Source organism: Salmo salar, chromosome 15 (assembly GCF_965601325.2).
Source record: "Salmo salar chromosome 15, fSalSal1, whole genome shotgun sequence".
Taxonomy (NCBI): domain Eukaryota; kingdom Metazoa; phylum Chordata; class Actinopteri; order Salmoniformes; family Salmonidae; genus Salmo; species Salmo salar.
The window spans coordinates 94578549-94592121 of record NC_138305.1 but is presented as its reverse complement, the minus strand read 5'-3'; the positions used below and the strand labels follow the sequence as shown (position 1 = coordinate 94592121).

Genomic DNA, 13573 nt, shown 5'->3' with positions numbered 1-13573 from the left:
GGGAGTTACAGTCTTTTACAATCCACCAATCACGAGGGAGTGTGATGTAAACAAGGAAGTCGTTGAAAAATTATAGGAGAGTACAGAGAAGAGTGGGGAGTGATCACACGGAGCTGGTAAAAAACAAAACATTTATCACCACTGCTTGTCATTATAGTTTGTGTATTCTATTTATTTCCATTTACGACAACTGTATAAACCTTTTTTGGTATTTTAAAACTCAGGACTTCCGCGTAGCTCTCTGTGGTCGACATCGTTTCAATAACATGTAACTTAACGCTTTACCTAGCTAGAGGTGTATTCATTAGTCGTACTCTGTTACAAAACAGTTTTTCATGAGCCAGCCAGTTCAAATCCCGGGCCTGCCGTGGGAACAATAGCTGGAATGTGAGTTGGCACCCCCAGTATCGAAATCCTATATCCCAGCTGTTCCATGGGCCCCACGACCACTGCTCTGACCTCTCCACTCCAAACTGTGTATGTATGTGTGTCTTTTGAAGGGGTTGGGATAAAGCGGAAGTTGAATTTCCGTTCAATTGGACAATAAAGTAATCTTCTTTTCTGCCTGTTTGCTGTTTGTATTGATCGTTGATATTTTGTAGTACTGGGACTGTCTTTGTAAATACATATGTTTTAAGAACACTTATTGTAAACTCATTTGGTAATTTCTCTTCTCTGCCACAGAGTCATTGTAGCTCTCCTGTTCCATGCTTCATAAAGCCTAAGCCTACAGAATGGAGGAAAGACACAAAAGGATTCTCCAACGCAATAGGGTCAATCTCGTGAGAGACCTGAACCCGTCAGATATGTATCATGGACTTCTGTCAGAAGGAATCTTTACTCAAGACATGATCGACGAGATAAAGGTAGTATGTGATGATATGCTTCTTGACTATTATTGTTTTGAAAGAATCCCGATTCATGATAAACATCATCATGATTAGGCTATTCTCATCCCATGTTGTTACGCACTGCGAAGTCTCACACACCAGACTATGAACAAGTTACCTGAATTATTACCATGCATCATATGCCACTGTTTCAGTTCTCAAAAGCACATACCTTGTTCCTCTATTTCAGAGCTCAGGGATCAGACAAGACCAGGCCAGGCAGTTGGTTCGAGACCTGGAGACCCGCGGGAGTCTGGCGTTCCCAGCTTTAATAGAGTGCCTTCACGAGACAGGGCAGCATAGTTTAGCAGAGCTCCTACTGGATGGAGAACCACAGAACCAGCCTCTACCTCAGTCTGTCCATGTCCGGCCAGTCGTTAGGCCTTTACCAGTTTGTGAGTAGGCATGTGCATTCATTACAATATCGGTCCATACTGCTGAAATTCTCATATTTGCTCTGGACTGCTCTATTTTGACAGACTCACCTATGGACACTGTCAAGCCTGTTCAAGTGGTAACCCCTGTCTATCCAACTCAATCAGTGAAGGCTATGCCCACCACACCCATTCCATGTACAGTGGCAAGAAAAAGTATGTGAAGCCTTTGGAAATACCTGGATTTCTGCATAAATTTGTCATAAAATTTGATCTGATCTTCATCTAGGTCACAACAATAGACAAGCACAGTCTGCTTAAACTAATAACACACAAACAATTATACGTTTTCATGTCTTTATTGAACACACAGTGTAAACGTTCACAGTGCAGGGTGGGAAAAGTATGTGAACCCTTGAATTTAATAACTGGTTGACCCTACTTTGGCAGCAATAACCTCAACCAAACGTTTTCTGAAGTTGCGGGTCAGACCTGCACAACGGTCAGGAGGAATTTTGGACCATTCCTCTTTACAAAACTGTTTCAGTTCAGCAATATTCTTTGGATGTCTGGTGTGAACTGCTCTCTTGAGGTCATGCCACAGCATCTCAATCGGGTTGAGGTCAGGACTCTGACTGGGCCACTCCAGAAGGCGTATTTTCTTCTGTTGAAGCCATTCTGTTGTTGATTTACTTCTGTGTTTTGGGTTGTTGTCCTGTTTCATCACCCAACTTCTGTTGAGCTCTAATTGGCGGACAGATAGCCTAACATTCTCCTACAAAATGTCTTGATAAACTTGAATTACATTTTCCATCGATGGTAGCAAGCTGTCCAGGCCCTGAGGCAGCAAAGCAGCCCCAAACCATGATGCTCCCTCCACCATACTTTACAGTTGGGATGATGTTTTGATGTTGGTGTGCTGTGCCTTTTTTTCTCCACAAATAGTATTGTGTGTTCCTTCCAAACAACTCAACTGTAGTTTCATCTGTCCACAGAATATTTTGCCAATAGCGCTGTGGAACATCCAGGTGCACTTTTGCAAACTTCAGACATGCAGCAATGTTTTTTTTGGACAGCAGTGGCTTCTTCCGTGGAGTCCTCCCATGAACACCATTCTTGTTTAGTGTTTTATGTATCGAAGACTCATCAACAGAGATGTTAACATGTTCCAGAGATTTCTGTAAGTCTTTAGCTGACACTCTAGGATTCTTCTTAACCTCATTGAGCATTCGGCGCTGTGCTCTTGCAGTCATCTTTGCAGGACGGCCACTCCAAGGGAGAGTAGCAACAGTGCTGAACTTTCTCCATTTATAGACAATTTGTCTTTCCGTGGACTGATGCACATCAAGGTTTTTATAGATAAGTTTGTAACCCTTTCCAACTTTATGCAAGTCAACAATTCTTAATCTTAGGTCTACTGAGATCTCTTTTGTTCAAGGCATGGTTCACATCAGGCAATGCTTCGTGTAAATAGCAAACTCACATTTTGTGGGTGTTTTTTTATAGGGCAAAGCAGCTCTAACCAACATCTCCAATCTTGTCTCATTGATTGGATTCCAGGTTAGCTGACTCCTGACTCCAATTAGCTTTTAGAGAAGTCATTAGCCTAGGGGTTCACATACTTTTTCCAACCTACACTGTGAATGTTTAAATTATGTATTCAATATAGACAAGAAAAATACAATAATTTGTGTGTTGTTAGTTTAAGCACACTATGTTTGTCTACTGTTGTGACTTAGATGAAGATCAGATCAAATTTGATGACCAATTTATGCAGAAATCCAAGTAATTCCAAAGGGTTCACATACTTTTTCTTGCCACTGTAAGTGTTCACATCAAATTTCTGTAAGGAGTTTGAGTCTGCATATTCAAGTATAAATGTGGAGATGTTTATTCCATGTTTATTCCATGCTTATTACAGCCCCTGAAAGGGAGTTTGGAAAACCCAGGGCAACAGGAAGAGTTAGACGTGACAGTATTCAGGTAAGTTATCTTGCCTTTTGGTTCTATTTACTGTAGGCTAAATGAAGCATCAGTTCCCTATTGTGGTTTTTGACAGTAGTCTCTAAAAGAATTGTTGTTTCTCAGTTATGTTGAATTTAACTTATAATATAACACATAATATGCTATAAACAGGGCATTCGGGAAAGTATTCAGACCCCTTCCCTTTTCCCACATTTTTTTTCTGTTACAGCCTTATTTAAAATTGATGAAATAAACAATTTTCCTCATCAATCTACACACAATACCACATAATGACAAAGCGAAAACAGGTTTTAGAAATTTTGGCAAATATATTAAAAATTAAAACAGAAATACCTTATTTATGTAAGTATTCAGACCCTTTGCTATGAGACTCGAAATTGAGCTCAGGTGCATCCTGTTTCCATTGCTCATCCTTGAGATGCATCTACAACTTTATTGGAGTCCACCTGTGGTAAATTCAATTGATTGGACATGATTTGGAAAGACACACACCTGTCTATGTAAGGTCCCACAGTTGACAGTGCATGCCAGAGCAAAAACCAAGCCATGAGGTCGAAGGAATTGTCCGTAGAGCTCCGAGACAGGACTGTGTCGAAGCACAAATCTGGGAAAGGGTACCAAAAAATGTCTGCAGCATTGAAGGTCCCCAAGAACACAGTGGCCTCCATCATTCTTAAATGGAAGAAATTTGGAACCACCAAGACTCTTCCTTGAGCAGGCCACCTGACCAAACTGAGCAATTGGGGGAGAAGGGCCTTGGTCAGGGAGGTAACCAAGATCCCGATGGTCACTCTGACAGAGCTCCAGAGTTCCTCTGTGGGGATGGGAGAACCTTCCAGAAGGACAACCATCTCTGCAGCACTCCACCAATCAGGCCTTTATGGTAGAATGGCCAGATGGAAGCCACTCCTCAGTAAAAGGCACATGACAGCCCGCTTGGAGTTTGCCAAAAGGCACCTAAAGGACTCTGACCATGAGAAACAAGATGATCAAGGTCTGATGAAAGCAAGATTGAACTCTTTGGCCTGAATGCCAAGCGTCACATCTGGAGGAAACCAGGCACCGCTCACCTGGCTAATACCATCCCTACGGTGAAGCATGTTGATGGCAGCATCATGCTGTGGGGATGTTTAAACAACTACAGACCAGTATCCCTTCTTTCTTTTCTCTCCAAAACTCTTGAACGTGCCGTCCTTGGCCAGCTCTCCTGCTATCTCTCTCAGAATGACCTTCTTGATCCTAATCAGTCAGGTTTCAAGACTGGGCATTCAACTGAGACTGCTCTTCTCTGTGTCACGGAGGCTCTCCGCACTGCTAAAGCTAACTCTCTCTCCTCTGCTCTCATCCTTCTAGACCTATCTGCTGCCTTTGATACTGTGAACCATCAGATCCTCCTCTCCACCCTCTCCGAGTTGGGCATCTCCGGCGCGGCCCACGCTTGGATTGCGTCCTACCTGACAGGTCGCTCCTACCAGGTGGCGTGGCGAGAATCTGTCTCCGCACCACGCGCTCTCACCACTGGTGTCCCCCAGGGCTCTGTTCTAGGCCCTCTCCTATTCTCGCTATACACCAAGTCACTTGGCTCTGTCATATCCTCACATGGTCTCTCCTATCATTGCTATGCAGACGACACACAATTAATCTTCTCCTTTCCCCCTTCTGATAACCAGGCGGCGAATCGCATCTCTGCATGTCTGTCAGACATATCAGTGTGGATGACGGATCACCACCTCAAACTGAACCTCGGCAAGACGGAGCTGCTCTTCCTCCCGGGGAAGGACTGCCCGTTCCATGATCTCGCCATCACGGTTGACAACTCCCTTGTGTCCTCCTCCCAGAGTTCTAAGAACCTTGGCGTGATCCTGGACAACACCCTGTCGTTCTCCACTAACATCAAGGCGGTGACCCGATCCTGTAGGTTCATGCTCTACAACATTCGCAGAGTACGACCCTGCCTCACACAGGAAGCGGCGCAGGTCCTAATCCAGGCACTTGTCATCTCCCGTCTGGATTACTGCAACTCGCTGTTGGCTGGGCTCCCTGCCTGTGCCATTAAACCCCTACAACTCATCCAGAACGCCGCAGCGCACTGGCTTCCAGTTGAAGCTCGCATCCGCTACAAGACCATGGTGCTTGCCTACGGAGCTGTGAGGGGAACGGCACCTCCATACCTTCAGGCTCTGATCAGGCCCTACACCCAAACAAGGGCACTGCGTTCATCCACCTCTGGCCTGCTGGCCCCCCTACCTCTGAGGAAGCACGGTTCCCGCTCAGCCCAGTCCAAACTGTTCGCTGCTCTGGCACCCCAATGGTGGAACAAGCTCTCTCACGACGCCAGGACAGCGGAGTCAATCACCACCTTCCGGAGACACCTGAAACCCCACCTCTTTAAGGAATACCTGGGATAGGATAAAGTAATCCTTCTAACCCCCCCCCCCCCCCCTAAAAGATTTAGATGCACTATTGTAAAGTGGTTGTTCCACTGGATATCATAAGGTGAATGCACCAATTTGTAAGTCGCTCTGGATAAGAGCGTCTGCTAAATGACTTAAATGTAAATGTAATGTTTATCAGCAGCAGGGATTGGGAGACTAGCCCATGATGCAGGGAAAGATGAACGGAGCAAAGTACAGAGAGATCCTTGATGAAAACCTGCTCCAAAGTGCTCAGACTGGGGCGAAGGTTCACCTTCCAACGGAACAACAACCCTAAGCACACAGCCAAGACAACGCAGGATTGGCTTCGGGACAAGTCTCGGAATGTCCTTGAGTGGCCCAGCCAGTACCTGGACTTGAACCCGATCGAACATCTCTGGAGAGACCTGAAAATAGCTGTGAGAGGATCTGCTGAGAAGAATGGGAGAAACTCACCAAATACAGGTGGGCCAAGCTTGTAGCGCCATACCCAAGAAGACTCGCTGCCAAAGGTACTTCAACAAAGTACTGATTAAAGTGTCTGAATACTTATTTAAATTTGATATTTCCACATACTCTGTGTCTTGCCTAGTCAAGATTGCAACAAGTTTAAATTTGAGTCCAACAAGTTCCCTAATTTGATTGTTTGGATATACTGTGGAATCATTGCATGCTTTACTTTCATATTCTCTCAGAGTTATAAGATGGATGCCAACCCCTGTGGACACTGCCTGATCATAAACAATGTCGATTTTGAGCCTAAGTCGGAGCTGAGTAAGCGCACAGGGTCCAACATAGACTGTGAAAAACTGGAAAGAAGATTCAAATCTCTGAACTTTATTGTTCTTGTCAAGAGAAACCTGAAACAAAAGGTGAGGATGTCCTCAGCTACCTCCCTGTTTAGCCTACTCGTTTAGTTGATAAATATTCATGTTTAACTGGCCAAGTGATCCAATGCTTACATTAATCACTATATTTCAGCAAATAAAGCAGGAGCTTTCGGCTTTGTCCAAGAAGGATCATTCACAGTATGACTGCTGTGTGGTGATCATGTTATCACATGGGACGGAGGTAAGACTCTTTCTATCCTTTTACAAATGCATAGAAAGTGTAGGCATTTTTGTCTTTCAGGAGATGAATAATGTTATTCCATTTCAATGCATATTTTCAGGTGTGTAACAATCGCTTCCCCGGTGCAGTGCATGGAGTGGATGGGCCCAATGTCCCAGTTCAGCACATTACCAACTACCTGAACGGTCAGAACTGTCTTTCCCTACAGGGCAAGCCAAAGATCTTCTTCATCCAGGCCTGTGGGGGAGGTAAGACAACTTCACTAGCTATAATAGTTCCTTATGCTTAGTTATTGCTTACTACTGCTTATGCAGCACTGTAAGACAACTTCACTAGCTATAATAGTTCCTTATGCTTAGTTATTGCTTACTACTGCTTATGCAGCACTGTAACAACAATGTTATGAAGGTGTTGAAATAATAGTCTGTACACTGGGTTACATCTCCGACAGTGGAGGAAGTATTTGGGGGCTAGTGGTACTAGTCTCGCTCTGTCAGTCATCACACAGGATTCTGGTTTGAGAAACCCAGAACGCCTGGAGTCATTTGTTATAACGTTCTGTACGTTGTGGTCTGGCAGGTGAGAGAGACACAGGCTTTGAGGTGTCTCCTGACGAGGCAAGGCCTTGTATTGGAGGAACAGGTGACCAGACAGACGCAATGCCTATGTCCTCCAGCAGTGACTCTCTGAGCACTCAGTCTGATGAGCCAGACGCAAAGGCCACACTACCCACACCCAGCGACATACTGGTGTCCTACTCCACCTTCCCCGGTGTGTGTGTGTGTGTGTGTGTGTGTGTGTGTGTGTGTGTGTGTGTGTGTGTGTGTGTGTGTGTGTGTGTGTGTGTGTGTGTGTGTGTGTGTGTGTGTGTGTGTGTGTGTGTGTGTGTGTGTGTGTGTGTGTGTGTGTGTGTGTGTGGGTGTGTGGGGGGGGGGGGCACGTTTGTGTGTTTCTGTCAAATACAGTAAATCTTTGTGGTTATCAATCCCAGAAAGTGTTGTTAGTGTGTCTGTCGCTCTGATGGCTGTTTGTCGGTGTGACTTGTACAGGTTACGTCTCCTGGAGAGATACCCAGGCTGGCTCCTGGTATGTAGAGACACTAGATAACATCTTAGAAGAGAATGCTGCCACTGATGACCTGGTCACCATGTTAATGATGGTGAGTTTGTTGTCTTTTTAAAATACTGCTTTATTTACTTTTAATTATACTAAAGTATATCCTCTTATGAAGCTTTCCATGTTGTTTGTGTTCAGGTAAGCCATGAAGTTTCAGAAAACTCGGCCAACGGCCTCTACAAACAGATGCCTGGTTCCTTTAACTTTCTACGCAAACTTCTCTACTTCCAAGCCCTGCCCTGCCAGAGACCAATCCTGTCATGACAGCACAGAGTTTCACTCTCAGGAAATTGTCTCTTCATGTGCCCTTTTAAAACAATTAGAATTTTCTCTATCAATGTTTATTTGGATATGTGATCAAAGAGTACCAAGATTGTAATTTTGTTGACATTTTTCTAATGTTCTTTCTTTTCTTGTTTTTACACTCAACATTTTTGAGAATGCAAAATCATTGTGAAAATCAAAAAAATTGCAGCGGGAAAAAAACAATGGTTTACCTAGAGAAGCTCTCTGCGAAATATCAATCAGGACTGTTGATGACCTTACTATTAGCCAGAAAATAAATTGTATATAATATGTAATTTCCATGTTGAGTGAATTCATTTCAGGTGAATATTTAGTGAATGGCTGTGCTGTGCTGTACTTCTGGGTAACGATGTGATGTCCAAAATTAATTGTGTAATTGTGTTCTGGTCATATTTCTACACTGTTTTTTTAATGATTTTAATTTTATTTTAAGGTTTAAAGGTTACCATTGCAACATTTCTTTGGTATGGGGGGATGCCTGTGAGTCATTATGGCTTTCAAATACAGTAAGCAGGATTCAGGAGTTTGATAATTATAAAGTAAATTGATATGTTTCGACATGCAATGGGAAATTCCTGAAAGACATACTAAATTCTAAAATCCACGTCTGGGTCCCTCAATTCCCACTTCCAGGTGTTGGAATCCATTGATATTTGAAGTGTTTCATATTTTTGGGCTGATCCTTTTGATTTATATCATAGATGTCTGACCACAGCTGTGCAGTACAATTCCAATTGACTTGGTCCACAAGCAAGCCAGCTCCAGGGACAACTTGAAGACCAATCTGTAATGGTGAATGATTTTTATTTATATTCCAAATCACAGCATTGTGGTTTGAGGCCTGCAACACAAATAATCCTTTGCCATTATTGAATCCAAGAGAAGCAGAGGAGCCAGCTCTAACCTGAGAACAGATCACAATTTACAGATGTACAATGCTGTCATCAAGGCAAAGCGTGGCTACTTTGAAGAATATAAAATACATTTTGATTTGTTAACACTTTTTTGGTTACTACATGATTCCACATGTGTTATTTCATAGTTTTGATATCTTCACTATTATTCTACAATGTGGAAAATAGTAAAACAATAAAGAAAAGCCCTTGAATGAGTAGGTGTGTCCAAACTTTTGACTGGTACTGTGTGTTTGTGTTAATGTCATGGGATGTGCAACGCAACTTACTACAGATTTGGCATCTGGATTAAATCAAACTTTTGTTCCACATTACCGTGGCTAATGCATATGCATTACATGCAGGGAAAGTGTAATTATACTGTAGTTATATAGTACTACGCTTTACCATACATGCCTATGTAACTACCCTGTTTAAGGTAATTTAATACACATGAAAATACAAATCTCTTGTTCTGTTGATCAGCCTAGCTTTTGAGAGGGAGAGGAAACATAGTGGAATGAGCTGTAGCTGAAATGCCAGGGTTAAACTCTTAATTATCGTTCTGCTTCTTAGAGCTTGGTGAGACTGGTTGTCCCATGGTTATTTGACATATAACCTTCCCCAACGTTCTGGGATGGTGCAGCATAGTTGCTTGGCTTTGGAATATTCTCAGCCCATTTAAGGAACTTTTTGTGGGGGTTTTCATTACTTTAACAGAATGTTTCCTTAAAGTTCAAGCATGGTTACATTTAGTTTATTTTGATGTAATGTTCTAGGCAAGTTCTCCAACTTGTTTGACATTGGGAATGTTCTCAAATAGTTCAGAGAATGTTAAAAAACAACGTTCTCCTGTGGGAATTTCCATACTTCAGCATAACGTTTCCACAATGTTCTATTTAAAGTAGGTCTAATGTTCTTAAATTCAAATCAAAGTTTATTTGTCAAGTGCGCCGAATACAACAGGTGTAGTAGACCTTACAGTGAAATGCTTGCTTACAGGCTCTAACCAATAGTGCAAAAAAGGTATTAGATGAACAATAAGTAAATAAAGAAATAAAACAACAGTAAAAAGACAAGCTATATACAGTAGCGAGGATATAAAAGTAGCGAGGCTACATACAGACACCGGTTAGTCAGGCTGATTGAGGTAGTATGTACATGTAGATATGGAACCTTACGAAACAACGTTCTTCTGTGGGAATTTCAGTATTTCAGCATAATGTTTTCTGCAGGTTTCCTCATGGTTCTTTTTAAAGTAATGTTCTCAGAAAACTTTCCATAAAAACCACAAGAAAATATTAGTAAAGTTCAAAGACTTTCAAAGAATGTTATTGAAAAACATATACACTGAGTGTACAAAACTTTAAGAACCCCTTCCTAATACTGAGTTTCCCCCCCTATTTTCTCTTGGCCATTCACCCTCTGAATGGCACACATACACAATCCGTGTCTCAATTGTCTCCAGGCTTAAAAATCCTTCTTTAACCTGTCTCCTTCCCTTCATCTACACTGACTGATGTAGATTTAACGAGTGACATCAATAAGGGGTACCCATGGTGAGAGAAAGGCAGGTTGAGGTTGCCAGGATCAGAGTAGTGCAGAAGCTGTTGTATGCTGAGGCAGTGAAGAGAGTGGGAGAGGAAGATGGGTCCAGGGTGAGGGATCCTAAGAGGATCCCTGTGAGTAGGCTGAGGCAAATAGAGAGTGATAGGAATAACGTACATCAGTAAGGTTGGTTTTTTGGCGTTCGTGGCCATGGTTGTCAACTGTACTGCAGGAATGGTACGTAAATCACAGAGGATAGATGTTGTGGTGGCAGCTGCAGAGAATTACTTGGGTGTGCGAGATTCTACTGCAGAAGAGTTACAAGATGCTGCTATTTTTGTGTTTATCTGTTTGTTTACAATGTTTTGTGTTACAATTTTTAAGAAGAATGTATAGAGTTTTTCAAAATATATGTATGTCACTAAGAAAAAGGAAAAAATGAGTATCACCATAGTGTTCCTGTTGTTGTTGAATTGTTATTCCAGGCTTACACTAAATCATTAGAAAAGGTCTAGAAAAGTACATGCTTCATGATTTTTTTGCTTATTGATTTCATAAAGAATATAGGCCTAGGTGGCCTACAATGTACAGTAAGTCTACATTGTAATGTACTGTTAAATCACAGTAATTCATCCTCACAGACATGCAGTGGAGAAATGCACATCACAGATATTCAGTGGAGAAATGTCATCAAGCCTTCGATGGGCAACGAGAGCAACTGATTCGAGATCAACAACAGAGGGCGCCGATGCTCAGACTTCTCCAGCATCAAGGTAGGCCTAAACCGCTGAGAGAACATTCTATTTAGGCCTACAGGTCAAAGGTAGAGTAATTTCCACATCGTGTAGTATCAACACAAAGCTCTTCCACTAAACCGCTTTTGGTTAGGATGGTGGTGAAATGTGATGCATGACAAAAGCGCGCCAAATATTTTCGGCGGCCACGATATGCCTCGAAGTCAAGCGCTTAAAAAAAAGACATAAATGTGCATCTGAGTGTGTTCTAAATTTAAAAAATCGAATCAAATGTTACTTGTCATATGCTTCGTAAACAACAGTTGTAGTAGTCTAACAGTGAAATAATATGTATTGGTGCGTAATTTACGCGTAATTATTCATCTCTACATTAAATCCCATTTATGATCCATTTCAATGTGTTAATTTAACCATGTAGCCTAACACATTTTTAAGCAATGGGGTTGTTTTAAAACTGTAAAGCAAAAGATATGCTAGGTGGGTCGGCGTCTCCTCGCGGAGGGATTACAGCTGCCTATCAGCAGAACTCCCTGAATTCCATTCCGCCTTTTACGCGGGGCAGTGGCTCGTCTATCGCAATAGCATCGGACTTCCAAGTGACTTGCGTTGGCATTACAGGTCGAAGTTTCGGAGTGCAAGAGAAAGTGGGAGCGAAGTGAACTATCTCTTTCACGTGATTTAAAACATATATATTTTTATTCCGTTTCCATAGAAAACGCATTAAGGAATCCTTTTTATGTTGATGAAGTCCCACCGGGTGTGGGACGTAGAAAATAATTGTCCTTTATAGAAAGTGTAAAGAGGTGCACCCAACCATTACTTCAGTGGCCAGACGTGAAGGACCTTGATTTTCCTTTCCCCAGCATTTGCAGCCTGTGCTAGGTTGGTGGAAAATGGGCACGCGGATCCACTCGGTCTCTGGACTTATCGTCTCGTTGATATTTACATGTCATCTCATAAATGTAAGTGATCTTTTACATACTTTTATTTTGAACTTTAATATATTTCTCATGAACAAGATTTTGTAGATCCTCTGGTCTAGTTTTCACATTGCTCCACGCACAACCGAAAATTATTTGCTAAAGAAAATTAACTTACTACTAGGCTACTTTTCAAAACTTTATTACAGTGTAATGCTATTGTTTCTTGAGTGTTGCGAGTCAAGTGTCCCATATATAGCATAGTTGAATATATATGATTCACCACACGCTAATTATACGTTTCATAAATATGTGCTAAAAAATAATGTGACAAACTGGAACATCGAGTGGAATAGAGCTGATCTAATTATGTCCATAGAAACAGTCTATTCATAGTCAAGTCTCTCTTCTGTCTACATGCAAAAAACTTTCTCAATCTTCTGTCTGAACCACACTCATTTCACATGAAACGCTTCAGGAAAACTGGCAACATTTGACCATTATTCCATTATTTGCGAAATTATGCAAAGGCTACATAAAACAATAATTTAATGGATGTGAAAGGACTAGACTCTAGAATTGGTTGCTTATAAGTTACTGTGCATTAAAACCAACTGATTGGTTAGGCTAGATTGTAACCGCTTTTTTTTCTAGGGGGAAATACTGGTGTCTATAACAGGTATCAGTAAACTTGTGTCAATATACTTTGTAATGCCACTTGTTCTTGTATGAATATTCATCAGCATACTTTTTAACTTGATTCAGTTCTTGTGCTAGTGGCATACTGTTTTCAATTCATTCAAAATGTTCTATGAATATCTCTTCAGATAGAGCTTCACATTGGATCATAAGAATAATGTATGAAATGTATAGTGTAGACTGGCCCTGTGCTCAAGTGATGTGAATTGTAGGAGACAATAACCCCAAGCTTTAAGACAGAACTGCAAAACAAGGCTACCCGGACTACCTGCATTGACACTTTTTTGAACTAACTCTCTTGCACTGACTCTATGCCCAAACACTGCCCACTGGACACACCACGTAATTTCAACTTGGAAATGTGGGTAATATTTAGTTGACACATTGATCAATGAGATTTCAACCTATATTCACCCACTCAAAAAGACAGCCAGAAGTTTCTTGAATTCCCAATGTGTTATCACTATGTTTTCAATCATCTAAAAGCACAACCAAATTCCAATGGGAATATAATGTCAGGCATTTTGTATTTATAGAACAATTTAATGTATTATCACTGTGCTTTGTCTAATAGCACAACCAAATTACCTGGGTTGCAGTG

At 41.7% G+C, this 13573-nt stretch overlaps 2 protein-coding genes across 20 annotated transcripts in view; both read left to right on the top strand.

Annotated features, from left to right (window-relative positions):
• The first annotated feature begins 1 nt into the window (after position 1).
• Positions 2–9269, top strand: LOC106572551 (caspase-9). Of its 4 annotated transcripts, none has more exons than XM_014146829.3 (12): positions 4–116; positions 330–481; positions 685–866; positions 1081–1285; positions 1370–1480; positions 3186–3247; positions 6360–6536; positions 6646–6735; positions 6836–6983; positions 7315–7506; positions 7785–7894; positions 7990–9269. In XM_014146829.3, the coding sequence occupies exons 3-12, from the start codon at positions 735–737 to the stop codon at positions 8113–8115; spliced, it is 1353 nt and encodes a 450-aa protein (XP_014002304.1). In that variant the 5' UTR covers positions 4–116; positions 330–481; positions 685–734; the 3' UTR covers positions 8116–9269. The 4 variants fall into 4 exon arrangements, with proteins under 4 accessions (XP_045552231.1, XP_014002304.1, XP_014002303.1 ...); XM_014146828.3 differs by having other exon boundaries at positions 5–116; positions 330–477; XM_045696275.2 differs by lacking the exon at positions 7315–7506 and having other exon boundaries at positions 2–116; positions 330–477.
• A 2650-nt stretch (positions 9270–11919) lies between these two features.
• The window catches only part of hspg2 (heparan sulfate proteoglycan 2), a 198342-nt gene continuing 196688 nt past the window's right edge, over positions 11920–13573 (top strand). For 13 of the 16 annotated variants that reach the window (XM_045696264.2, XM_045696273.2, XM_045696263.2 and 10 more), the window contains exon 1: positions 11920–12315. In XM_045696264.2, the coding sequence (XP_045552220.2) occupies positions 12247–12315 (69 nt within the window). In that variant the 5' untranslated portion in view covers positions 11920–12246. The remainder of the gene's footprint in view (positions 12316–13573) is intronic. The other 3 variants (XM_082962171.1, XM_082962172.1, XM_014146824.3) reach the window with 1 other exon arrangement.

Excerpts from the sequence above, each read along its gene's own strand:
- LOC106572551 (XM_014146829.3), top strand. The coding sequence starts at position 735 with ATGGAGGAAAGACACAAAAGGATTCTCCAACGCAATAGGGTCAATCTC. Across the intron at positions 867-1,080 it reads ACATGATCGACGAGATAAAG|AGCTCAGGGATCAGACAAGA; the intron begins GTAGTATGTGAT and ends CCTCTATTTCAG. Across the intron at positions 1,286-1,369 it reads CGTTAGGCCTTTACCAGTTT|ACTCACCTATGGACACTGTC; the intron begins GTGAGTAGGCAT and ends CTATTTTGACAG.